This window comes from Oryctolagus cuniculus, chromosome 11 (assembly GCF_051225735.1).
Source record: "Oryctolagus cuniculus isolate XC-2025 breed Fujian yellow rabbit chromosome 11, ASM5122573v1, whole genome shotgun sequence".
Lineage (NCBI taxonomy): Eukaryota > Metazoa > Chordata > Mammalia > Lagomorpha > Leporidae > Oryctolagus > Oryctolagus cuniculus.
The window spans coordinates 4429586-4457166 of record NC_142877.1 but is presented as its reverse complement, the minus strand read 5'-3'; the positions used below and the strand labels follow the sequence as shown (position 1 = coordinate 4457166).

Below are 27581 nucleotides of genomic sequence, written 5' to 3'. Positions count from 1 at the left end.
GGTGGAACTTCTGCCCGCGCCCTGTCGAAGCGCGCGGCTTGGTGGCGGCAGCTGCATTCGCATCGCTGTGTAGCCGGCACCACCGCCCACCTCCAGACCCTTCTCATTCTGCAAAACCAACCCTGTCCCACTCAACCGCCACACCCTGCCCACGGCCCCAGCGAGCGGGGTTTTCCTCTCTGAACCTGACCGCTCGTCCTCCCCACAGACGTAACTCGCACCCGCCTGTCCTCGTGAGCCCGGCTCCTAACGCGGCGCCGTTTAAGACAAGGTTCACCCACGTGGGCCAGGACTGGAACCCTGTCAGGGCCGAGCGCCACGCCCTGGCTGGGTGACGGCGCGTCTTGGTCATCCCCTCACCCGTGTGCTGTGAGAGGTGCGCGGCCGCCTGCGGGAACTCCCGCCTCCGGTTCCGGGCGCCGGCCTGCAAGTGGAGTCGCTGGTGCCACTGGGTTCTAGGACCCGGCAGGCTGCTCTCGGCAGCAGGGGCACCGCTGGGTCCCAGCCTCAGGGCACCCGGGATCCAGTTCCCAGGACCCTCATTCACACACAGAGACAGCAGTGTAAGCGATTTCATTTTATTGTTATGAAAATATCTTTAACAACAGTCAAAAACAAGAAACACAGAGCCTGTGGTTCGAGCCCCGCACCAGGCCACTGGCACCACGGGAAATGCACGCAGGGTCACGGGGAACCGCAGCCCGGCCGTGGCTGAGAGCTACGGGCCCCCGCAGCTTTGGGGCCGTGCACGGGAGGGACCCGGTGCGTCTCCCGGCTGCAGAGGCCCTGGCTGGGCCGCAGGGGCCTCGCTCACCACCGCGCCGTGAGGACGCACGCCCTCTTCTCCGTGCCAGTACGAGAGACACGGATTCCCGCTGTGAGGAAAACGCACACGTTCTCGCCGCGTGCAGATTTCTGCCACACTGTTCAGTTTCCTCCGCTCTGCCGATTATTTAAAAAGAGAAACAAAGGGCAAAGAATTCAAACAGTGACGAGCGGCAGCAGAATGGACAGGGCCCTCTCACGCCTGGGAGGACCCGGCTACAGAACGCGGCTCCCGGGGCGCACCTGCGGCCGAGCGCAGAACCGGCACAGGGGACGCGCAGCGTCGGCTCTGATTCCGCGCGCTCCTGCTAAGTGTTCGTTCTTTTAACACTAAGATCTTTTCGGTTGAACTTAGAACTCATTAAAACATTGTTAGCTATAAATTTTACATGGAATTCATTTGTATAAAAACATATAAAACCAGCGTCTCCTGTTCTAAAGCCCTAATGGAAAAGTCAGAGTCCGGCACGCGCACGGAGCCCTGGCCGCCTCGCTCGAACGGCTACACTGCTGCCAAGGAACGGCTGTGCCCCGAGCAGCGCCCGGTCACTGTGGGTCGCCTGCCAGTACCCAGGGTCAATCCACAGGTCTAGGTGTCACCCCCGACTCAAGATTTAAAGCAGCTGATGTCACGGGCAGCAGGTGAAGCCGCTGCCTACAGCGCCGGCATCCCACATGAGCGCCGGTTCGAGTCCCGGCTGCTCCATTTCCAGTCCAGCTCCCTGCTAATGTGCTTAGGAAAGCAGTGGAGGGTGGCCCAAGTGCGTGGCCCTGCACCCACGCGGGAGACCTGGCCTGGCCCAGCCCCAGCCATTGCGGCCTTTTGGGGAATGAACCAGCAAATACAAGATCCTCTCTCTCTCTCCCTCTCTCTCTGTAACTTTCAAATACATAAAATACATCTTAAAAAAAGACTTACAGCTTTTATAAAATACTTGCAATGCTCTTAGGAAATATCTACCAAAAACGGGGAACCTTTCTAGGTACGACCTCAACTCCGAAAGGCACGGAACCATCGGCAAGACGACGCGGAGCGGCCGTGAGCGCCGGTGAAGACCAGCGTCGTGGGGAAGAAGGCGGGGCCACGTCACTTGTCCATCACACTGAGGAGCACCTCGCAGGTCAGGCCTTCCGGCTGCTCCTGGCTTCCGGCCGGGACAGGGACCGGCTCGCCGGGGAGCGGCTCCCCTTTGTCCGCCAAAGGCCCCTGCGCTGCCGCCTCCTGGGAGCGAGGCACTGGGGGAGCAATGCGGAGAGAAACCCCAGAAATTAGGGTTGAAGTGCGGCGCGAAGGTTTCGGAAGTCATTTAACCCTCACGCGGCGGCGAGCCTGTCCCAAGCTCATCCCAGGACAGGACCCTCGATGCACATCTGCTGGCGGGAGAGCAGGCGTGGGGGCTCCCTGGGGCGTGAGCTGCAGCCCTGGACTCCGGCCACTGCAGGCCAGGAGCCCCACCCCCTGGGCCCCAGGCACTGTCACAGGTCCTCCAGTGGGGGGCGGGCAAGGCCGCTCCCAGCTGAGCCTCAGGGCCCTGTGCTGGCCCAGCGGCTCCCCGAGGCCTTTCACAGGACACGGCCCAAGCCAGCTGCTCCCAGGGCGTGTGTCTCTCTGTGCCACTCTGGGCCGAGCGTCCTGCCAGGCACACACCGCGGGCCACGGCCACTTCTCCAGCCACGCAGTCACCTGCTCTCCCTCTAGTGGAGCGAGAAGCAAACGGATCTCAGCGAGTGGCCCCTGTTCACCCGTCTGCCCGTTTTCCAAATGACTTCCTGGGAACACCCGGAGCGTTAGGTTAAACCATGGATGGCCGTGGGGGCTCCACGTGGTTCCTGGAAGCACTCGGGGGAGGGGAGGTGGCGGAGGGGGGTGGGGCCCAGTCCTCATGGATGAAGCCAACCTTGAGATTGGCAGAGGTCTATGAACGGTGGGCGAGGTGGCCCACGTGGGCTTGCCAGCCGAGCAGTGGCCACGGGAACCCTGCCGCGCACCGGGGGCTGTTTTGTTCTGGTCGCGCTCACACAAGCCAGGGTACCTGTCTGAGCGCCCACGTGGCTCTGGCTGCAGCAGCTGACCATCTAAAACCCCAGGAGCCCTCGCTTGTCCAGCGCCGCCACCCGTGTGAAACCCACGAGACCCTCCACACGCCCCCCCCACGGAACGTGGACGTGCCCCATACACAGTGTGTCCTGGGCCCTGTGTGGCCGTGCCCAAGTGACGCCCCCATTTCAGAGATGAGTAAGGAGAGGCACACGTGTTGCTGACCGACAGTGACCTCGGGAGTCAGCCCCGGCTACCCTGTGGCCCACCCCGATTCAGAGTCCTGCTGGCGGGCTCTGTCTAATGGATCAGCTCTAGCAGCGCCCAGAGGGCGGCAGCTGAGCCGGGCCTGTGTCCTGGTCAGCTGGGCAGTCCTGCCCCTGCCCCTGCCCCAGCCTGGGACTGCTCTGGAGGCACAGGACCAGCGTGCACCCTCCGGCCTGTCCCCAGCAGGGACTCAGTACACTTATAGCTTGGTCTTCCGTTCAACAAATGAGGGTCAGCAGACACCACTGCCAGGGAGGGGAGCGGGCCGGGGAGGGGCGGGGGCCGCCCGGGAGGAGGCCAGGCCCAGCCGGGCACGGGCGCTTGCTGAGGACGCCATCCCAGCACAGGGGCACGGCTGGGGCCTGGGGACCCGTGGGTGCACGGGAAAGCCCAGGCCTGCCCTGGCCGAGAGGAAGCAGCGCCCAGCGGAGCAGGTGGGGCGGGGCTGGCTGCGTGGGGTGGGGCCTGGCGCTGGGCGCCCTCAGGGTGTGCAGGGGAGAGGCCTGTGGGTGGCTCAGGGCAGGGGGTGGCAGCGGTGGAGCTGGAGTCCCTGGCTGGGCGGCTTCCGGGTGCGTGGAGAGGTGCTGACCGTGAACGGTGGCCCCTGTGGCCGCACGGAGCCGGGGCTGGGCTTGCAGGGGAGCGGGCTAAGGGTAGGGGGGTGAGGGACCGTGCTGCTCTCCAGGGCTGATCTGATGGCCGCGGTGACCCACGCATGGGCTGCAGCACCCTGAGAGGGTGTGGTGTGCGTGGGCCCAGGCGTGGGTGTGGACTCAGGTGTGGCGCAGGTCAGGCCTGGGTGGGGGAGGACACAGACGTGGGCCCAGGTGTGGGTGTGGACGCAAGTGTGGTGCAGGTCAGGCCTGGGTGGGGGAGGACACGGACGTGGGCCCCGTGTGTGCGTGGGTGTGGACGCGGGCACAGCCCCGGCCTCTGTGGAGACCAGGCTGACCGCAGAGGAGATGCCGTGGCGGGGGAGGAGGAGACGCTGGGACAATGTGGGGAGAGAGCCGGGGTTGGTGGATGGCGGAGAGCGGCAGAGAGCCGGGAAAGGGGGGCGAGCGTCATGCAAGGGCCTCTGGCACCCTCGGTGCTGTGCTGAGGGCACTGGGGTGGGGGGGGAGGCTTGGGGCGCGGGGCGGGGGTGGTGCTGCAGCCTGTGGCTCGACACGCGGTGAGCTCCCGGAGACCCTCCCGGCGGCAAGGCTGGCTAAGGGGGAGGGGTCTGGACCCAGGGCCCGGGGGCCTCGGCGGGCAGGTAGGCCCTTCCAGGCCCCCATGGCCCTCCTGCCACACGTCAGGGAAATGACCTTGGACGACATCCCCCGCCCAGACACGCCTGGGCCCCTCTGTCTACACTCGCTGTAACAGCACTTTTTCTCGATCCCCCAGCCTGGCGCCTGCGGGGCCTCGCAGAGAAGGCCCTGCGGTGGGGGTGTGGGCCACTGAGGTCCGCAGATGCCCCCCCCCCCCCCGGTCTGCCCTGCAGTTCTGAGAGGCAGCTGAGGAACGGCCCCCACTTCTGTCACCAAACCTGCCCGCCCCGGCGGGACGTGGCACCAGACGCGTCTCGGGCCTCTGGGTGGCTGGGGGACACACGGGGGTCCAGCAGCCCGCAGGACCCAGGGACACCGATAGCCGGAAAGTCGCTTCAGATGAAACGCGTTTGTTAAGACGGGTACCTTCTTCCTTTACTGCGGCTCCCGGGACGGCCGCCGTCTTCCTCGGCCTCCTCTCCGCCCCCGCAGCAGCCGCCTGCGCGGGGCCCGAGTCGCACCTCTCCGAGTGTCTGTGCATGTTACTCTGGAGGGGTGACACAGGACACGCGGCGGCGTCAGCATCACAGATGCGTTCCAACACTCAGACGCAGGCCTCAGGAGAACAGCGGGCAGGGCGCACCTGTCACCTCTCACACACGAGGGGCTTGTGCAAGGCAACCTTTGCTGTGTGTGTGGGTGTGGCTGGAAGCTGGCCTTTTTGAAAGTTAATTTGAAAGGCAGAGTTACACAGAGAAGGAGAGGCAGAGAGAGAGAGAGAGAGAGACAGAGACAGAGAGAGAGAGGTCTTCCATCCGCTGGTTCACTCCCCAGATGGCCACAAGGGCCGTAGCTGTGCCAATCTGAAGCCAGGAGCCAGGAGCTTCTTCCGGGCCTCCCACGCGGGTGCAGGGGCCCAAGGACCCGGGCCATCTCCCACTGCTTTCCCAGGCCACAGCAGAGAGCTGAACTGGAAGAGGAGCAGCCGGGACTCGAACCAGCGCCCATGTGGGATGCTGGCACTGCTTACCTGCTACGCCACACCGGAAGCTGGCTTATTTTAAACATTTTTATCATAGACTTCAAGGAGAATGACACTTATTTTTCTAGGACTCTCCTACCGTCTACAAGGAGGACTGCTGTTGAAGCAGACGTCCCCCCGGTCAGTCGGAGGCCGCGACTTCGCTGCCCCGCCGCCGCCTCTGCCGACCCCGCTGACACAGAGGTCGCACCCACTGACCCGGTGCACAGCACCCACACGGAAACGGGGACCGAAGACGCCCTGGCCGAGCCCTGCACGCGGGAACTAACAGCTCAGGACGTGTTCGCCCGTGCAGCGCGAGCCGCTGGCCCCGGCTCCAGGTTTGCTGACCGCACGGCCCCCACTCTGGCTTCAGGCTGAGCTCGTCAGACCGTGCGGGAAGAGGGGCTCAGCCCTGGGGGAGGCGGCCACGGGCGCTGGAACCCCTCCCCCAGGGGCCGCCCTCCCTTCCGCCTGCCACTGTTTCGGCGAAGCTCGTGGGTCCTGGGGCTGCCGGGCTGCGGCCGCCTGTGGCTCGCTGGACGCCGCCGTGGCCCGTCCAGACGTGGCACAGACTGGCGGGCAGCCGAGAGCTTTTCCCACTGGGCACTTCGCTACGTCCTGACTGCAAACAGACCTCTGCAAGGGACGTCCAGGACTCCTTGCAAAAATATGAAGACAATGGTTCCCTCCCCAACGTACCTCCGGACAGACACAGGCACACACACACAGGCATACACACCTACACAGAGTGCCTGTGTACACACACATGCGCACACACACAGTGTAGACACACACAGAGCACCTGTGTACACACACGACACACACACAGGCATATGCACACCTACACAGAGCACCTGTGTACACACACATGACACACACAGTGTAGACACCTACACAGAGCACCTGTGTACACACACAGACATGCACACACACAGGCATATACACACAAACACAGAGCACCTATGTATACACACATACACAGTGTAGACACACCTACACAGGGCACCTGTGTACACATGCACACACAGAGGCATACACATACAAACACAAAATACCTACGTAGACACCTGCACTCCACAAGACATACACCCACATACAATGTGTACACACACATGTAAGCATGTATGTAGGCATGCACAAACACACAAGCAAGCACACATGTACACGTGCACATATACCAGTGTGTGTGCACACACACGTGCGGATGCACATACACACGGGCACGTACAAAGAACACACGCACACACACATACGTGCACGCATGCACACACTCGCACACACACGCTGTCTACAATACAGCGGAGGGCTAAGAAGCACCGGTGGCAGTTTCGGGTCAACAAAAGCACTGCCAGCCTTTGGGAAGTAACTGGGTGGGATTTTAAGGAAACCAACGTGACATTTAGGCCTCGCTGGGCTCCTGTGAGAGACGCTGGTGTCAGGAGTGTCCCTAGGGAGGAGGAGCCCCACGTCCAGCGGCCAGAACAGGACCCCAGCTGGAAGCAGCGGCGTGGACGTCCCCACAGATGAGAGACGCCGCGCCTGCCTGCGGCGTGTCCAGGCACGAAGTCTGCGAATTCACTTTTTGAGAACTGGGTCAAGGATCAGGTGTGCTCTATCTTTTAGCAGCTTCACTGAGGTAACCCCACACCACACAGCTCACCCACTGCAAGTGCACGCTTCGGGCCAGCATGGTGGTGTCGGGGGTACAGCCGCCGCCGCAGCACCAGCGTCCCACATGGGCGCCGGTTCACGTCCCGGCTGCTCCACTTCCCATCCAGCTCCCCGCTAATGCACCTGGGAAAGCGGCGGACGGCAGCCCAAGGGCGGGGCCCCTGCACCCACGTGGAGACCCGGATGGCGTTCCAGGCTCCTGGCTTCGGCCTGACCCTGCCCAGCCACTCGGCCATTTGGGAAGGGAACCAGCGGATCGACCTCTCCTCCTGTAACTGCCTTTCTAATCAACAGCTCTTTAAGGAAACCTCTGGGGCTGGCATCGTGGCCAGCAGGCTGACACCGCCTGCGACACTGGTTCCGGTCCCGGCTGCTCCGCTTCTGGCCCAGCTCCCTGCTGTGGCCTGGGGAGGGCAGGGGAAGACGGCCCCAGTGCCGGGGCCCTGCACCGCGCGGGAGACCCAGGCGAAGCTCCTGGCTCCTGGCTTCGGCCTGGCCCAGCTCTGGCTGTTGCAGCTATTTGGGGTGAAACCAGCAGATTTCGCTCTTTCTCACCGACTGTCCTTTCAAATGAGTGAGTGAACATAATAAATAAATCCGTAAAGTAGAAACTACACAGAATCAGGGGTTCCTCGGGCAGCTCAGAACTGCGAGTCCTCGCCAGACCCGGAGGGCGGCTGCAAGGTGCTACCGGGCTCCTGTGCCCTGAGATGGGCGGGGCTTCTGTATCCCCTGGGATGGGCAGGGCTCCTGTGCCCTGAGATGGGCGGGGCCCCTGTGCCCCCTGAGATGGGTGGGGCTCCTGTGCCCCTGAGATGGGCGGGGCTCCTGTGCCCCCCCGAGATGGGCGGGGCTTCTGTGCCCCCTGAGATGGGCGGGGCTCCTGTGCCCCTGGGATGGGCGGGGCTCTTGTGCCCCTGGGATGGGTGGGGCTCCCTGTGCCCCTGAGATGGGCGGGGCTTCTGTGCTCCCCCGAGATGGGCGGGGCTCCTGTGCCCCAAGATGGGTGGGGCTCCTGTGCCCTGAGATGGGTGGGGCTCCTGTGCCCCCTGGGATGGGCGGGGCTCCTGTGCCCCCTGGGATGGGCGGGGCTCCTGTGCTCCCCTGAGATGGGCGGGGCTCCTGTGCCCCCGGAGATGGGCGGGGCTCCTGTGCTCACTGGAGATGGGAGGGGCTCCTGTGCTCCCCTGAGATGGGCGGGGCTCTTGTGCCCCCGGAGATGGGCGGGGCTCCTGTGCCCCCTGAGATGGGCGGGGCTCCTGTGCCCCCGGAGATGGGCGGGGCTTCCCAGAGTGGCCCAGGGCCCAGAGAGCTTACCCAGCGGGAAAAGCCCTTGCCACACTTGGGGCACGTGTGCACGGTGGGGACGAAGCTGGAGTCGTGGTGTTTCTTGAAGTGGGCGTTCAGCAGCTGCTTCTGCCGGAAACACTTACTGCAGGAGAGGCAGGCGAACGGCTTCTCGCCGGTGTGCGTGCGCACGTGGGCGGCCAGGTGCCGCTCCTGGGGGGGGCAGGCAGCTGACCTCGACTGTACGGCACCCTGTCCCCTCCCGAAGACGGGCCCCTGCGACCCCCCCCACACACACAGCCCAGCCGCGCCCTCGCCCGCCCCGCGGCTCCTCCTGGCTGGACCTGCGGCTCTACGGGGGCGTGGCAGCCCCTCCTGGGGGATGCAGTGCTGACCCCCCCCCCCGCCCTGCATTCGGACTCGGACGTCCGTCCAGTGACTGCAGTTCCGCGAGGTCACCCAGGGCAGACGGACGCTGCCCACTTGGCCGCACGCGAAGGTGGAGTCCGCGGCCACGGGCCCTCGAGCACGGGCGGAGCCAACTCCGCGCTCTGCTTCCTGGCGGTGGGGAGGCGCTGGGAGAGCGCCAGGCAGCTGGGGGGCTGCGCTCGGACTCGGGGGAGCCAGGAGAAACGGGTGCCGAGGGCAGAGGGCGCGCTGTGTCTGGTCCCGGACGATGCCGTGGGCGCCCAGGTTAGCCGAGGCCGTGTCTGCGTCGGCACCCGGCTGACAGCGGCTCTCGAGCCTTCCCACGCACCTGCCCCCTGTCCTGTCCCGTCACCGGCCCCCGTCCCGTGTCACCTGTCCCCTGCTTCCTGCACCCTGCCCCGTCCCTTGCCCCCTGCCCCATCCCATGTCCCCTGTCCCATCCTGTGTCCCCTTTCCTGTCCCGTCACCTGTGTCCCCTGTCCCATCTCCTGCCCCCATCCCCTGCCACTCGTCCTGTCCTGTCACCTGTCCCATCACCTGGTCCCCTGTCCCCGTCCTGTGTCCCCTTCCCGTCCCGTCTCCTGCCCCCATCCCCTGCCCCCTGTCCCATCGCCTGCCCCCCGTCCTGTCCTGTCCCCGTCCCGTGTCCCCTTCCCGTCCTGTCTCCTGCCCCCATCCCCTGTCCCCTGTCCCATCCTGTGTCCCCTTTCCTGTCCCCTGTCACCTGTGTCCCATCCCATCCCCTGCCCCCTGTCCCATCCCCTGCCACTCGTCCTGTCCTGTCACCTGTCCCGTCCTGTCCCGTGTCCCCTGTCCTGTCCCCTGTCCCATCACCTGTGTCCTCTGTCACCTGTGTCCCTTGTCCCATCTCCTGCCCCATCCCTTGCCCCCGTCCTGTCACCTGTCCCGTCCCATCACTTGTCCCATGTCCCCTGTCCTGTCCCTTGCCCCCTGTGTCCCCTGTCCTGTCTCCTGCCCCCGCCCCATCACCTGTCCCCTGCCCGTCACCTGTCCCGTGTCCCCTGTCCCGTCTCCTGCCCCCGTCCCATCACCTGTCCCCTGCCCCATCCCTTGCCACTCATCCTGTCCCGTCACCTGTCCCGTGTCCCCTGTCCTGTGTCCCCTGTCCCCTGGCATCCCACCACCAGCTGTGCTCTTGCCTCCGCCCTTCTCCCCTCCCCTCCCCTCCCCTCCCCTCCCCTCCCCTCCCCTCCACCTCTCCCCTCCCCTCCCTTCCTCTCTGTAAAGCCCATGGCGGTGAATATAAATTTTTTAAACTTCTAATTTTCTCTCGAAATATGGAACCAGATTACTGTTAGCACCTCCCCCTTAAAGGGACAGCGCCGCCCAGGCACGCGTCTGTCAGATGCTCCGTCAGGGGAAGGGGGGAGCGGAGCCGGTGGCTGGGGCTGCCCGGGGCGCCTGGGCGCTGGGGGCAGCGACGGTGTCTGATGCCAACTTCCCGCCTGGATCAGCTGAGTCAGCACCTTTCACCAAGGCCAGGCAGTGACCGCACCACCGCCCCCTCTGGGAGTCCCTGCCCCCACCCCCGCCGGCCTTCCCTGTGACGTCAACGCCGTGAAAGGGTGGCCGCCCCCCCCCCCCCGGGACCTCCAGAGCCTTCAGGGACCTGCCCCTTCCTTGAAGAGCTCTCGCTTACACTGCGGCTGTGCCGCTACCCCAGCGGCCGCGCTGTGAGCGCCGGGTTCCAGTGTTCCCACGGGGGAGCCACCGCCCTCTTCCCAGTGCCACCGCCCACTACAGCCCCCACCGCCCACTACAGTCCCCCACCGCCCACTACGGCCCCCACCGCCCACTACTACGGCCCCCACCGCCCACTACGGCCCCCACCACCCACTACGGCCCCCCACCACCCATTATGGCCCCCACCGCCCACTACGGCCCCCCACCGCCCACTACAGTCCCCCACCGCCCACTACTATGGCCCCCACCACCCACTACGGCCCCCCACTGCTCCCAGGGCTCCCACAGCCCCCACCATCCCCCCGCCTCCCACCCACAGCCTCCTGTGCCCCCTACTACCCTCCCCATTCCACCGCCCCCAGGACTCCCAGCATTCCCCCCACCATCCCCCCGCCCCTGGACGGATGCCCCCACCATCCCCCCCCCGCCCCGGCACCTGCTTGCAGGCGTAGCCGCAGTGCCCGCACTGGAACCTCTTCTGGTCGCGGTGCGTCTTCTGGTGCTGCAGGAGGGCGTAGCGCTCGTGGAAGGCGGCGGCGCAGTAGCGGCACTTCATCTCGGCCGCGCGGTACGCGTGCAGGTTGCGCAGGTGCACGCCTGCGTCAGAGCGGGGGGGGGGGCATCAGGGGCGCCCCTCCCCCAGGCCAGGGCCGCTCCGGGTCAGCCTCACCCGCCCCCCCCCCCGAGGGCCCAGTCGCACCCAGGCAGGAGCCGTCTACACTGGGCGCCGGAGCCTCTTCCTTCCAGGGCCCCTGGCGTATCCATCAGCTCACTCGCAGGCCACCCGCGGCGCCGGCTGCGACAGGAGCCGGGCAGACCTGCCCGAGGGCCAGGCGTCCCCCCAGCCCCAGGCACAGGAGGCCGAGCACCCTGGGCCCACACCGCTCACGGACGGAGCGGCCGGGACCTCGTCGCGGGGTGCGGGTGTCAGGTGGGTGACACACAGCGGGCGCCAGCCCCCGGCTCAGCCCGCACAGCCCTGACGCTCGGCTCCCTGCCCGGGCCTGCGACTCCTCGGGGACACGCGGCACACGGGGACACACAGACACACGGGGACACGGGGCACACGGGGACACACGGACACATGGACACACAGACACACGGGGACACGGGGCACACAGGGACACACGGGGACACACGGGGACACATGGACACACAGACACACGGGGACACGGGGCACACGGGGACACACGGGGACACACGGACACATGGGGACACACAGGGACACACGGGGACACGGGGCACACAGGGACACACGGGGACACACGGACACATGGACACACAGACACACGGGGACACGGGGCACACAGGGACACACAGGGACACACGGACACATGGACAGACACACGGGGACACGGGGCACACAGGGACACACAGACACACGGGGACACATGGACACACAGGGACACACAGACACATGGACCCACGGGGACATACAGGGACACACGGGGACATGGGGACATACAGGGACACGAGGACCCATGGGGACATATGGGGACACACAGACACACAGGGACACATGGACACACGGGGACATATGGGACACAGGACACACGGGGGCACATGGACACACAGGGACACACAGACATATGGGGACACACGGGGACACATGGACACACAGGGACACACGGGGACACACGGTCACACGGAGACACATGGGGACACACAGACACATGGACACACGGGGACACATGGACACACAGGGACATGGGGACACACAGGGACACACGGACACATGGGGACACACAGACACACGGGGACACATGGACACACAGGGACACACAGATACAGACACACGGGGACACACAGACACACGGGGGCACACAGACACATGGGGACATACAGGGACACACGGACACATGGGGACATACAGGGACACACGGACACATGGGGACATATGGGACACAAGAACACACAGGGACACACGGACACACAGGGGCACACAGACACATGGGGACATACAGGGACACAGGGACACACATGGACAGATGGGGTCACACAGACACACGGGGACACATGGACACAGACACACGGACACATGGACACACAGATACACATGGGGACATACAGGGACACACGGATACACAGGGACATAGGGACACACAAGGAGACACACAGACACATGGGGACACACAGGGACACATGGGGACACACGGGGACACACGGGGCGGCCTCACGGGCACCTCCCCTCCACCCAGTCCGCAGGGAGCGGCTCTGGGGTCTCCAGGGAGGCTGCAGACGCAGCACCTGGAGCAGCAGGTGCAGGCCCCACCCGGCTCCGGGGCACAGCTCCCCACGCAGCGACGGCAGGGAGGGCCCGGTGTGTGCACACGGCACCTCGGTGTGCGCACACGGTGCCTCAGTGTTTGCACACGGCACCTCGGTGTGTGCACACGGCACCTCGGTGTGCGCACATGGCGCCTCAGCGTGTGCACCCGGCACCTCGGTGTGTGCACACAGCACTTCAGTGTGTGCACATGGTGCCTCTGTGCACAAGGCACCTCATCGGCGTGTGCACACGGCACCTCGGTGTGCGCACATGGTGCCTCAGTGTGCACACGGCACCTTGGTGTGCGCACATGGCGCCTCAGTGTGCACACGGCACCTCAGTGTGCACATGGCACCTCAGCGTGCACACGGCGCCTTCCAGGAAGCCTGTGGGTTCGAACTCGGCATTCGCGCCCCCTGCTGGCCCCGGGCTGTGACCCGCGCCCCACGGCCCCCCGCTGCCCGCACACCCCCAGATCGCCCGCGGGACAGGCGTGAAGGCGGGTGAGGCCCCCCTTCCGGAACCGGCGACTTCCACCTGCCGCCGGGAGTCCGGTGACGTCCGTCACTCAAGCCTCATGACGTCACCGTGTGCCCGGGCGCGCGCAGAGCACGGCTGGGGCGGGTCTCCCGGGGGAGGGGGCTCGCTGAGCGCACCCCGAGCCCGGCCCCGAGCCCCCTCCCCCGGGAGACCCCCGGCCCCGACCCCCGACCCCGCGCCCCCCGCCCCGAGCCGCCCCTCCTGCCCCGGGGGTCTCCCGGGGGAGGGGGCTCGCTGAGCGCACCCCGACCGGAGCCCGGCCCCGGCCCCGACCCCCACCCCCGACCCCCACCCCCGACCCCCGACCCGGGCCGCCCCTCCTGCCCCGGGGGTCTCCCGGGGGAGGGGGCTCGCTGAGCGCACCCCGACCGGAGCCCGGCCCCGAGCCCGAGCCCGAGCCCGACCCCTGACCCCGACCCCCGACCCCCGCCCCTCCTGCGGCACAGAGCAGGGGGAGGCCCGCGGCGGCTCTCAGGCCGCCTCTCCGCTTTGCAGTCCCCGCTCTGAGCCTACAATCCGGCCGCCCCAGCACTCGGGCCGCGGGGCTCTCGGGCAGGCCAGGCCACTTGACGGCCGTGACCCCCAGCGCCCGCGTCCCTAAGAGCGAACTTAAAATGCCCGCGGGAGCGTACTGCGCATGCGTCCACGGCCGGCGAGCCCCTACTACGCATGCGCGGATGCAAGCGGTCGCACCAGGATTAGAGCTAGCTGCACTTGTGCGTTGCGGCCACCAGAGGGCGCCATAAGACCTCTGGAAGAAAATCCTCCCCGGGAACCGCGGCTCCTGGGAACCCACAGCCTCGGGCCCTGGGGCTGTGCAGGCTGCACCCCGGGGAGGCCACGGCACCACGGGAACCCACAGCCTCGGGCCCTGGGGCCGTGCAGGCCACGCTCGGGGAGGCCACGGCACCACAGGAACCCACAGCCTCGGGCCCTGGGGCCGTGCAGGCCACGCTCGGGGAGGCCACGGCACCACAGGAACCCACAGCCTCGGGCCCTGGGGCCGTGCAGGCCACGCTCGGGGAGGCCACGGCACCACGGGAACCCACAGCCTCCGGCCCTGGGGCCATGCAGGCCACGCTCGGGGAGGCCACGGCACGACGGGAACCCCCAGCCTCGGGCCCTGGGGCCGTGCAGGCTGCACCCCGGGGAGGCCTCGGCACAGCACTCACGCAGGTCGCTCTTCCTGGCGATGACGGTGGCGCAGTGCGGGCACTGGTACTTGGGGACGTTCTCGCCGTGCTTCTGCAGGATGTGTGTCTTCATGGTGCCGCTCTGGGTGAATCGGGCGTGGCACACCCGGCACTCGTACGGCTTCTCACCTGCGACACGCGCCAAGACGGCAGTGGCTTGGGGGCCGCAGGCTCCTCCCAGCCCCTTGCTCGTGGGCTCGTTCCCACGTGAGCGTGAGTGAGGCTCCTGAACCCAGCCGGCCCCGGCGAGGCTGCCTGAGGCCACATGGCTTCCCTGCCACGGGGGGCTCACGTGGCTCCGGGCCCCACATCCCCCAGGACGCACGTGGACGCGTTCCTGTACGGCAACACAGACGGCACGGCCAGGACCGAGCCCACGCCCATCCCCGTGAAGGAGGCATTCCGGAGCTGCCCCACGCCGACGAGCCCGCGGCAGCACAGGCTTCGCGGTCCTGCTCGGCTCGGGGCCACTGACTTCGGCACAGGACCCAGGGGTTCCCCTGAACCAAAGCCTGGGCGTCCCACGTGGAAGGCAGGGGCCCAGACGCGGCCACCATGCTGCCCCCCTCGGGGTGCACAGAGCGGGAAGCCGGTGCCGGCGGCAGAGCCAGGGCGGGGCCTGCCTCGAGCACAGGGCGCCTGGCCCCGGCAGGCGGCTCTGGGGAGGCGAGCCCGTGGGGGCCGCAGCCACGCCCCCGCCCCGCGGCCGGCCTCACCTGAGTGGGTGCGCATGTGCCGCTTCAGCTTGTAGGTGTCCTTGCTGGCGTAGCTGCACAGGCGGCACTGGAAGGGGCGCTCGCCCGTGTGCGAGCGGAGGTGGCGCTTCAGCTTGCTCGCCTGGCGGACAAACCACAGGCGCTTAGGCCACGGAACGTGGCATGGTCTCCCACAGCTCAGCTTTGCAGAAGGGACCTCAATCAATGGACTGCAACATCAGAGCTGTGTCACTGAGACACACGCCCAGGGCACGTCACAGCTGTGTCACTGAGACACACACCCAGGCCACGGCAGAGCTGGGTCACTGAGACACGCCCAGGCCACGTCACAGCTGTGTCTCTGATACACACGCCCAGGCCACGGCAGAGCTGTGTCACTGAGACACACGCCCAGGCCACGTCACAGCTGTGTCACTGAGACACACGCCCAGGCCACGTCACAGCTGTGTCTCTGAGACACACGCCCAGGCCACGGCAGAGCTGAGACACACGCCCAGGCCACGGCAGAGCTGGGTCACTGAGACACACGCCCAGGCCACGTCACAGCTGTGTCTCTGAGACACACACCCAGGCCACGTCACAGCTGTGTCTCTGAGACACACGCCCAGGCCACGGCAGAGCTGGGTCACTGAGACACACGCCCAGGCCACGTCACAGCTGTGTCTCTGAGACACACGCCCAGGCCACGGCAGAGCTGTGTCACTGAGACACACGCCCAGGCCACGTCACAGCTGTGTCTCTGAGACACACGCCCAGGCCACGGCAGAGCTGTGTCTCTGAGACACACGCCCAGGCCACGTCACAGCTGTGTCTCTGAGACACACGCCAAGGCCACGGCAGAGCTGAGACACACGCCCAGGCCACTCCTTGTGGATTCCCTGCCAGCTCTCACCTGAGGCGGCACCCGAGACCCTCGGTGGGCACCGAGCGAGGGACTTCCCCACCCGCTCAGGGACACCGATCCCGGCGCTCAGGGCCACGGTGCTGGCTTCTGATTGTTAAGGCAACACAGCTGCAGTCCAGGTCACACCGTGGAGTGCGAAGTCGGGATGGCTCTGCCCGCGCTGGGCCCCGGGGACACGCCCACACGAGGCGGAGCGAGTGCCGCTCTGCAGGCCCTGCCCGGGGTCCAGAGCTGCACCTGCGGGGCCTGCACCCGCCTCCCCTTCGCCTGGGCCCGCGCTAGCGGGTTCACGCCCACTCGATGCAGGAGAAACCCCTCCCTCGCGTGGTTAAGCAGCCGACGCCGCACGCTGTGTGCTCCGTCCTGCCTGCCCGCTGCCCCCCAGAGCTGCCCTGCTCCTGCATCTACTTCTCGGACGTCACGTGCACTGAGGCAGGAAACAGGGCAGTCGTGCCGGGTGGACACCAGCCTGCCGTGGCCTCGGACGGCCACCCTCAGTCTGCTTCCCGAGACAGGCGCAGACCGAGCAATTCTGCTTAGACGACTCAGGTCGAGCGCGTGCCTTCAAGTCCATCAGGAGGTGAACTAAAGGGAAATGTAACAACTGCAGCAGGAAGGGTTCCAGGCCGATGAGCACGGGTGGGCCCAGGGGTGTGAACGGGCCAGCTGTGTGGGAGCCCCCGGGACGGCTCTGCGTGGGAGGGGGGCATAGCTGTGGGAGCCACAGATCTGTGCCCAGCCCCAGGCGCCCCTGCCGGCACAGGCTGGAGGGCGGCACTCAGAGGCCACGGCCGGCTCGGATGGCAGACCGGGAGTGCCAAGACTGGGCACTGCGAAACGAGCCCGTGCCAGCGGCCGGGAGGGGGTGCCCCGGGCCACACCGGCCCTGCCACAGGCTGTGTGCAGACCCTGGCGCTGGGCAGGGGGCTCGGAGGAGCGGGCAGCAGCGCTGAGAGACAGTGGCAGGTCCCGGCGAGGAGGAGCCGCAGGGCCTTGGTTCTCCGTGTCCTAACCGGAGCCACGACCTTTAGCTCAGATGAGAAACCATCTTTTAGAAACAGCAAGGCTGAAAAAATTCCTGGAGTCGCATCCCGACGCTGCCTGGGACCCGGCCTGGTTTCTGAGACATGGCTGCGTGCAGCCGCCGGGGCCACAGCCGCGCCTTTAGCGTGGTTCATCCCCGCCCCCGGCTCCAGACCAGCACCCACAGTGCCCCTGGCTCAGCGCAGTCTTTTAAAATCAGCTGGTGGGAAAGCGACGCTAGGGAGGAGATCAGGCCCCGCCCCCGCGTCACTGCACCGAGTGCGGAACCTGCTCCCGCAGGGCCACGCGGACGACCATGACATCGGCGCGGCCACACAGATCATCAACTTGGACTTCAGCTGAATCCCGAGTCCCGCCTGCTGCTGCGTGGCCGGGTCCGCCCATGTGACGTCACGGGCCTTCCACGGCCACGGGCCGCCGCTCCCACCCCTGACCTGGAGCCTGTGAAACCCGTTAGTAGGAAATGCCCACAGCAGCGGAGCGAGGCCCGTCCTCGAGTGGAAACGGAACGCGGCCGTGGACCCGGGCTGGCGCACGCGGAGCCAGCAAAGCCGCCCAGGGCACCTGCCCTCTGCCGTCCGCCCCAGGGACGGGCACCCCGCCTCGGGCAGGGCACCCCACATCGGGCACGGGCACCCCACCTTGGGCACGGGCACCCCGCCTCGGGCACGGCCTGAGAGCCACGCGGAGCCAGCAAAGCTGCCCAGGGCACCTGCCCTCTGCCGTCCGCCCCAGGGACAGGCACCCCACCTCGGGCACGGGCACCCCGCCTCGGGCACAAGCACCCCGCCTGGAGCACGGGCACCCCGCCTCGGGCACAAGCACCCCGCCTGGAGCACGGGCACCCCGCCTCGGGCACGGCCTGAGAGCCACGCGGAGCCAGCAAAGCCGCCCAGGGCACCTGCCCTCTGCCGTCCGCCCCAGGGACGGGCACCCCGCCTCGGGCACGGGCACCCCGCCTCGGGCACGGGCACACCGCCTCGGGCACGGCCTGAGAGCCACGCGGAGCCCGGGAGGAACTGCACAAGGCTGAGGTTCGCCTGCTGTCGCGGGCGCCTGTACCGATTCCCTTCTCTCAGTTGGCAGAGAAGAAACAGAATTTCCACCCGGAACTTGGAGCCCGGCACGCGCCTTACTTCTCACGTGGCTTTGGCGTGGGCCACGCATTCAGTGACACCCAGTCCGTGGGTGCTGGTCACTCCCGGCACAGCTTGGGGCCGGCGTGCTCACCTCCACAGACGCACACTCACCCCACACACCCCCACACTCACCCCCACGCTCACATACTCACCTCACACTCCCACACTCACCCCCACACCCCCACACTCACCCCCACACCCCCACACTCACCCCCACACCCACACACTCACCTCCACACTCACACACTCACCTCCACACACTCACCTCCACACCCGCATACTCACCTCCACACCCACATACTCACCTCCACACCCACATACTCACCTCCACACTCACACACTCACCTCCACACACTCACCTCCACACCCGCATACTCACCTCCACACCCACATACTCACCTCCACACCTGCACACTCACCTCCACACTCACACTCACCCCCACACCCACACACACACCTCGCCTGCGCACCCACCCCCACACCCACACACCTCCACACTCACCTCCACGCCCGCATACTCACCTCCACACCCCCACACTCACCCCCACACTCACACACTCACCTCCACACCCCCACACTCACACACTCACCCCCACACCCGCACTCACCTCCACGCTTGCGTACTTGCACAGGGAGCACTTGAAGGGCTTCTCGTGGGTGTGTCTGTACCGCCGGTGGCGCACGAGCTCCCCGCTGGTGACGAAGGCCATGTCGCAGTCCCCGCACTTGTAGGGCCTGGTTCCTGGAACAGCCAAGCGAGACGACGGGCAGCACCGCGGCGCGGACGCCGCCCCTGCAGCGAGCTCAGACACCTGGCGGTTCAGGAGCCGCCTGGCACGCCTGCAGCTGCCGGCTGCGTCTGCAGCCTTCCGCGCTCTGAGCCGCAGCCCGGGAGGGAAAGACACGCATGGGGCAACGAGGCGGGCGGCAGCGCCCTGGTCTGGGGCCTGCACGGGCGGCCCCGGGCTGCACACTGTGCTCCCCACACACGCGCGCGACCGGGCAGCTGCGGACTCCACAGGCGTCCCGTGCACTGTGCACTGCTGACTGCGTGGCGGACGCAGGGGGAAGGGGGGCCGAGGAAAGCAAGCGCGTGGGGGGGGGGCGCCCGCGAGCCCCGGCGCGGCCGCTCACCCGTGTGCGTGTTCACGTGGTTCCGCAGCAGGGTGACCGTGCGGAAGGCCTTCAGGCACAGGTGGCACAGGTGCGGCTTCTCGCTGCTGTGGGTCTTCACGTGCCGGGCAAAGCTGGAGCCGTGGGCCGAGGTGAAGGCGCAGACGCCGCAGCAGAAGGCCCGGGCCGCCTCTGCGGGGACGGAGCGCACGGGTTTGTGTGGGGAACCCGTGTTCTCCAGACGCGCTCGTGTTTAGGCGCGTGACAGTGCGCCTGGCACCGGCCCAGTTCACGCCCTCACGCTACCCACAGGACCTGGCACTGAGATTCACGAGCGGACCCGAGGAGCCCGGGCTCTGAGCCACGCACCTGCTGGAGTGCAGGTTTGGACCTCCGCGCCGCCCGGCAGGTGTCCTCGCCCACCCTTTTCTCTGAGACGTGGCAACACGCCAGGAGGAACAGACCCAGGTTCCACAGTGCCCTGTACACAGAGCCTCGTGCCCGCCCCCGAGGCGGAGCCCGGGAGGAGAGGCCCCCACCAAGGCAGGGGCACCGGCACTAGCGAGGCAGCCCCTACCCCAGCCAGCGGACTACAAGGAAACCAGATCAGACCGGTGCTGTCCAACACCACAGCCACAGCCACAGCCACAGCCACGTGACCGCTTAGACTGGACACTAACTCACTAACGTGAACTAGCGTTTCCGGTGTCTCCCCTCCACGGTGAGTTACAGGGCCCTGCACGAGAGCCCGGGCGTCCAGTGGTGCTGTGCGGAGCGGCACAGGTATAGGACATGCTGTCGTCATAGCGAGCTCTCCGGACGGTGCTGGGCTAGCAGAGAGGGGCAAATCCCTCCTCCATGACTCGACTCCGAAGCAGGCGGCGGGGCGGGGCAGGGCGGGGCACCCACTTCCCAGCCGCTTCTAACAAGGTACAGGGGAGGGGCGGGGAGCCGGCTGGAGCTGGTTTCTGACCATCGCTTCTACCATCATTTCCTAGCAGAAACCAACACAGACCACTGCGCAAAGAACCCAGGTTCCAGAGTTCCCACAGCTAACAGGAAATAAAGAGCTCCCGGTGGACAAACACGACGGCAAAGCAAGAACCGGCCCGGAAGGACGGGCTGCAGGCGTGGGGGCCAGAGCAGGGCGCAGCCGGGCCGGGGCGAGGACGGAGGGCGGGGGCGCCGAGGACCGGAACAACTGTCAGGGCGACTTTCTCGGGATGCTTGCGGCGGGGTGGGGGGGAACCTAGCTTTAAAAACCTGGGAAGAAGAGTAAGCGTCCGGGGCCTGCACTTCCGGGCCCAGCCCCCTTCCCCAGCTCCGTGGTTCCCTTGGCAACGCCCTCCACGTGAGACCCGCAGGGCAGAGGTCGGACCCCCACCCCTGAACATGACACTGCAGAGCACAGTGCTGCTTGGTCGGCCTGCCTGGCGGTCCCCGGGAGACCACGTCTAAAGGCTGGCCTTCCCCTCGCCTGACCCGGGACCCCGCGTGCTAAGGAGACCCCGGGGAGGGGAGGGACGGGCGCCGGCTAACTGGGGAACAGCGGACACACACAGAGGGCTCGGGAGGGTGGCTGAGGGGCGGGAGGCTCTGAGGACTAAGGGCTGGGAAAAGCGCCACGTACTCCTGGAAATCCAGGCCTCACGCATGTCCACGGCCCAGGGACAGCCCGAGCCCTCTCCCCCTGCTGGCCTGGGGGCGCGGGGAGCAGGAAGTGAGGGCTCCGGCAGAGCCGGGGCGCCTGGCGGACCCTGGACGCCCAGCCCCCACCGCTCGCTCTTCGGCAGCCCGGCCCTCCGGCTCGCTTCCTGCTGCTGGGGTTTCATCTCCTTATTCGTTAGCAGAGATTTCCGTGGCCAAAGCCAAGAACACGGCCCTTGCACGGTTCATGGAAACACCAAATAAAACAAAGAGGCAAGCAGTAAACACCACGGGGGAGGGGGGGAATGATTGACAGAGCGGCCAGACGGTGATGGCCACGTCTGGTTTTCAGCAAATCATTACGTGGCATCCAAAGAAACCAGAAAACGTGCTGGCCTGAAGAGAGAGAGAAAAAGCACTCAACAGGAATGGTTCCCGAGGAGTCGAGGCATCGGACGCACTAGACAAAGACTTCAAGCCATTGAGACTACGTATGTGTGAAGACATAAATTAAACATTGTCTAAGGAACTAAAAGAAACCATGAGGACGGTGGCTCATCAAATAAAAACTATCCATAGACAGACTTATTAACAATCAGAAATTCTGGGATTGAAAAATTTCAATGAAAAAATCCACCGGCAGCGCTCGGCGGCAAATCTGGTCAAACAGGGAGACGCCGCAGAGCTGAGGCTGGGTCAGCCGCGGGGCCGCAGCACGAGGAGGGAGAGGACAAGGTCGGGGAGCATGCGCCCAGAGGCCGGGCCAGCGGCAAGAGCCAGCGCACGCCCGGGGGCTGCAGGGGAGCACTTGGAGTCCTCACGCCAACGCCCCGACGACCTGCATACGCTCCAAGCAGAATCGACCCGCAGGGATCCACACCAAACACGTCGTAAGCAAACTGAAGGGAGACCAGGCGAACACGGGCCCACCGACGACCAAATAACAAAAACCAGAAAATAAGACAAATGACAAGGGATACAAATCATGCCCCACACAACAGCCATCAACACAGAAGAAAGTAGAACTCCAAGAAAAATGACATTTAAAGAACAAACAGAAAAAATGAGGAAGACTTTCCTAAGTAGGTTAAACCCAGAAATTAAAAATCTGGGATTAGCAGAAAGGATAAAAACCATGACTCAGCTGGTTGTTCCTGTAAGAAGTTAATGTTAAAATCAAAGACTTAACTAGACTACAAACCAAAGAACAGGAAAGCTATTTCCTGCACACGGCAACCAAAAGAGACTTGAGGCTACAGGAGCATCAGACAAGCTAGACAGTGAGACAAAAGCTGTTATGAAAGGGTAACAGGTCATTAATGAGGCGATTATAAACGTATATGCAGCCCATGACAGAGTCCCAAAGACACCTGCACACAACTAAAGGTGGAACCTGAAAAACAAAATTGCAGGTAGGAGCGGCCTGTCCAATACCCCGCGTTACAACCTCACAGAATCAGACAGAAACCGGTGAAGTGAAGACACGAGGACGCTGTCAGCCAAGCAGACACGGATGTCCACAGGCAGACACGGATGGCCACAGGCAGACACGGACGTCTACAGGCAGACACGCACGTCCACAGGCACAGACACAGACGTCCACAGGCAGACACAGACGTCCACAGGCAGACACGGACGTCTACAGGTGCAGACACAGATGTCCACAGGCAGACACGGACGTCCACAGGCAGACACGGACGGCCACAGGTGCAGACACAGACGTCCACAGGCAGACACGGACGTCCACAGGCAGACACGGACGGCCACAGGTGCAGACACAGACGTCCACAGGCAGACACGGACGTCTACAGGCAGACACGGACGTCTACAGGCAGATACGAACGTCCACAGGCACAGATGTGGATGTTCACAGGCAGACACGGATGTCCACAGGCAGACACAGACGTCCACAGGCAGACACGGACGTCCACAGGCACAGACACAGACGTCCACAGGCAGACACGGACATCCACAGGCAGACACGGATGTTCACAGGCAGACACAGATGTCCACAGGCAGACACGGACGTCCACAGGCAGACACAGACGTCCACAGGCACAGACACAGACGTCCACAGGCAGACACGGACATCCACAGGCAGACACGGATGTTCACAGGCAGACACAGATGTCCACAGGCAGACACGGACGTCCACAGGCACAGACGCGGATGGCCACAGGCAGACACGGACGTCCACAGGCAGACACGGACATCCACAGGCAGACACGGATGTTCACAGGCAGACACGGACGTCCACAGGCGCAGACACGGATGTCCACAGGCAGACACGGATGTCCACAGGCACAGACGCGGATGGCCACAGGCAGACACGGACGTCCACAGGCAGACACGGATGTTCACAAGCAGACACGGATGTCCACAGGCAGACGTCCACAGGCACAGATACGGACGTCCACAGGCACAGACGCAGATGTCCACAGGCACAGACGCAGATGTCCACAGGCACAGACGCGGACGTCCACAGGCGCAGACGCGGACGTCCACAGGCGCAGACACGGACGTCCACAGGCAGACACGGATGTCCACAGGCAGACACGGACGTCCACAGCACAGACACGGACGGCCACAGGCAGACACAGACGTCCACAGGCAGACACAGACGTCCACAGGCAGACACGGACGTCCACAGGCACAGACACAGACATCCACAGGCAGATACGGACGTCCACAGGCACAGACACGGACGTCCACAGGCACAGACATGGTCGTCCACAGGCAGACAGGGACGTCCACAGGCACAGACACGGACGTTCATGGTCTCCGTGGAACGACCACAGGATTTACGATCTCAGGTGCTCCGGGAGATCCTCCAGGACAGACCCCAGGCCGGGCCACACGACACAGCCCAGGAAACGCAGACAGAAGTCACTCAGCATTTCTCTGCTCACGGCCAGATGAAACCAGAAATCAACGGAAGAGGAAACACGGGAAATGCATCGTCGCAGAAAGTCACGCCCCACACACTGAGCCAGGGAACTCAGGAAAACCAGAAGCTGCTCTGAGACGGACGGAAGTGAGAACACGCGACAGCAGCGGCCCGCGAGCTCACGGGGAGTTTCAGGTAAACACCTGCATTAGAGACGAGAGTGTCTCAGGCCCTGAGGACCAGGACACAGACTATAAACCCAAACCCAAAGCTAGGAGAGGAAGGACAAGGCAAAGAGTAGAACGCAGACGATCAAACAGGAAGACAAGAGCAAAAAATCAAGGAAGTGTCAAAATGAGTGACATTCAGAGTTTGGGCCAAGGCAGAGAAGAGAATTCCTAAGTCACCAAAACGAGGAAGAAAAGTGGGGCCGTCGCCATCACCACGACAGGAACACAGAGGGTGACACAATCACATGGCCAACAGCTGGGCTAACCCGGGCGAGACGGGAAAACCCTACAACAAGCACTAAACTGACTCAGCGCTTGGGGAGGGCACCCTCACGGAGCAATCCAGGCAGAAGGCCACGCAGTCATGCGGACGGCTGTGTTCCTCTCAAATTATGACTGTTTACGCCGAATGGCCAGGACGGTACATCCAGCGACAAAACCTGGGGAGGGGGCAGGGTGGGGTGGGGAAGCGACTGCCTATCAGGCAGATCTCCTGTGGGACTGATGGAAATATTTTTGGAATTCGTGGGGATGTAGGAAATTGTGAATATACTGGAAACCTGGACACGAGCTAGGAGTTGACAAACGTGGTGTGCCATCTCCTGATTTAAATACATGAGGCATTACGCAGGGCGGGAGACCAAAGCTCAACCACCTATGGCATTCAGAGGCAGTAAACCAGAGAGGCCCTGACAAAGGGGAGAGGCGGGGCGGTGAGAGGACAGCACTCCCGCCCTGCCCAGTCACCTCCGCACCGACCCCACTGCCAGGAGGAAGGAAACTAATATATTCTATACATATGTTAAAGATTTGTTTATTTACTTGAAAGTCAGAGTTACACAGAGATAGAAGGAGAGGCAGAGAGAGAGAGAGAGAGAGAGAGAGAGAGAGAGGTCTTCCATCTGCTGGTTCACTCCCCAATTGGCCGCAATGGCCAGAGCTGCGCCGATCCAAAGTCAGGAGCCAGGAGCTTCTTCCAGGTCTCCCACATGGATGCAGGGGCCCAAGGATGTGGGCCATCTTCCACTGCTTTCCCAGGCCACAGCAGAGAGCTGGATCGGAAGTGGAGCAGCTGGGACTTGAACCAGCACCCATATGGGATGCTGGCACTGCAGGCGGCAGCTTCACCCACCACGCCACAGTGCCAACCACAAGGAAACTAATATATTGTTAAAAGCTAAACACATTGGGGCCGGCACTGTGGCATAGTGGGTAAAGCCACCGTGTGCAGGCCAGCATCCCATATGGGCACCGATTCACGACTCAGCTGCCCCACTTGCAATCCAGCTCTCTGCTGTGGCCTGGGACGGCAGTGGAAGGCGGCCCAAGTGCTTGGGCCCCTGCACCTGCTTGGGAGACCCGGAAAAAGCTCCTGGCTTTGGATTGGTGCAACTCTGGCCGTTGCGGCCAATTGGGGAGTGAACCAGCGGATGGAAGACCTCTCTCTCTCTCTCTCTCTCTGTCTCTCTCTCTCTCTGTGTAACTCTTTCAAACAAATAAATAAAACCTTTAAAAAAGAACTAAACAAATCATTTTCGAGAGGTAAATTCATCCTGCAGGCTGCCGGGATGGCTGGTTTCAGTGTGGCTGTCACACGGCCTCAGGACCCTGCTACTGCGGCCCAGTCTGTCTCTCTGAGCTCCTCTGTGGCTCAGGCAGCTGGCCACCCCCACACATTTTGGGAGCTATGGGTGCCGACATGTCCTGCGCTGGATGAGGACCTCTCACCCGCTCCCCGTCCGTGCTGACTCACCAAATGACCGCCTCGGCTGCGGCCCGAGAGAGCCATCAGTCCTCCCCGTGCTGCCCGCGGCCTCAGCACGCCGCCCTGGAAATCACTCTCCCCCGGCAACCCCTCTGCGGGGCTGCAAATCGGCCCGGGGCTGCAGAGCACAGGGCTTTGTGCGCACATTTTAACTGCGCTTTGTGCTTCCGCACTGACGCACAGCACAGAACATTAGTCTAAAATTTCTCCCATTTCCTGACATTTCGGGAGCAACTAAAAGCCGGCCACTTAGACCCTCCATCGCCATCGTTTTCCAGAAAGGTCAGCAGCCCGGTGGGCCGCGGTCCGCGCGAGGCCCTACCCACCCTCGGTCTGTCCGTCCCCACTCTGGAAGTCGGCCTTTCCCACATCTGCCTGAGCGGCCGCTGGTTGGTCTCCTTGCTGCTCCGCGTTCAAGTTCGAAACGGTCAGGACAATTTCATTTCCTCCTCCAAGCACCAGCTGGTCCTGCTGCTGTCCTCTCTCCAACTAGTGAGCAAACACAAACACGGACGACACTGCTAATTACAGCCGCTGATGAAACCCGGCCCGACGAACCGCAGGTGACCGGACGGCAAAAACGAAGGGGCAGGCGTTGCGATCAGAGCAAGGAGGCCATAACTGTGTAGCACCAGGGCTCCCGGCGGTGAAATACATCCCCCCCCCCCAAGACAAAGCCCCTTATCGGTGAAATACATCCCCCCCCCAACACAAAGCCCCTTATGGAATCCAGTTAGTATGACCTTTCGGGACCCTGCTAAACGAGAAGAGGACATAAAGCCTCCCAAGGGTTTTCCTGGGAAAAACGTTCACCGTGTTTAGTTGCAAATTGCAAAACACGCTATCCATCCAGGCACACGCAGCAAGGTCTCTACTCGCTTCTCCCGCGCAGGGGTCAGCCGTACCTTCACGAAGCCGGGGGTGTCCGCCAGGCTCCCCGCCTTGCCGTCCCCGGCCACCGGGCCGTCGTCCGCCAGCAGGTGGAACTGCATCACCCCCATCTCCTGCAGCGCACACAGGCCCTCCTGGACGCTGACGGCCACGCAGGGCGGCGCGGCCTGCCGGGGCTCCTCGTCCAGCCACAGCAGCGAGGGCAGGTCGGCGCCGGCCTCCTGCAGGATCAGCTGCACCTCTCCCGGCGGGGGCGCGTCCAGCCAGTCCACCTCCTGCAGCCCCACGTCCTGCGAGGCGAGAGGCACGCTCTGCAGCGCCAGGACCAGCTTGCCGGGCTCGGCCGGGGCGGCCGGCGCCGGCTCCGGCTCCTCGGCCAGCAGCTGGGCCGGGGGGGCCTCGTAGCCGCACGCGGCCTCCAGCCCGCCGGGGCTCGGGGGCATCCTCGCTGTGCACGCGCCGGCCGCCGCCTCCTCCAGGCCGGACACCGGCATCAGCTCCAGCTCCTTGATCTTGGTGAACGGCTCGGGGGCCAGCCGGCTGGCTGCCATGATGCTGTGGCCTAGCTGGGACAGAACCAAGAAGCCCTTGTGGGGCACCGCGGGGCTGGGCACCCACCCAGCAGGCTTCGGGGCTGGCCCAGCAGGGCGAGGGCTGTGCCGACCCAGCCCGGGTCTCAGCAGCGGGCAAGCAGGCACCACCGAGCCAACGCACACAGACCCCAGAACCCACAGGCTGGGCC

The 27581-nt window shown here is 64.6% G+C and overlaps 1 protein-coding gene across 1 annotated transcript; it reads right to left on the bottom strand.

Moving 5' to 3' along the window:
• Nucleotides 1-571: 571 nt before the first annotated feature.
• CTCFL (CCCTC-binding factor like) lies at nucleotides 572-27451 on the bottom strand. The gene is made up of 10 exons (XM_070051397.2): nucleotides 26854-27451; nucleotides 26275-26437; nucleotides 19441-19611; nucleotides 18915-19048; nucleotides 15220-15340; nucleotides 14483-14632; nucleotides 10938-11098; nucleotides 8399-8581; nucleotides 4813-4933; nucleotides 572-2061 (listed from the first exon to the last, which is right to left on the bottom strand). The coding sequence occupies exons 1-10, from the start codon at nucleotides 27388-27390 to the stop codon at nucleotides 1913-1915; spliced, it is 1890 nt and encodes a 629-aa protein (XP_069907498.2). The 5' UTR covers nucleotides 27391-27451; the 3' UTR covers nucleotides 572-1912.
• Between the last annotated feature and the right edge of the window lie 130 nt (nucleotides 27452-27581).

Coding starts and splice junctions, on each gene's coding strand:
- CTCFL (XM_070051397.2), bottom strand. CDS start 27,390: ATGGCAGCCAGCCGGCTGGCCCCCGAGCCGTTCACCAAGATCAAGGAG. Junction 15,341..18,914: donor GCAAGTACGCAAGCGTGGAG/GTGAGTGCGGGT, acceptor TTTGTCCGCCAG/GCGAGCAAGCTGAAGCGCCA. Junction 8,582..10,937: donor GCGGCTACGCCTGCAAGCAG/GTGCCGGGGCGG, acceptor TGCCCCCCCCAG/GAGCGGCACCTGGCCGCCCA.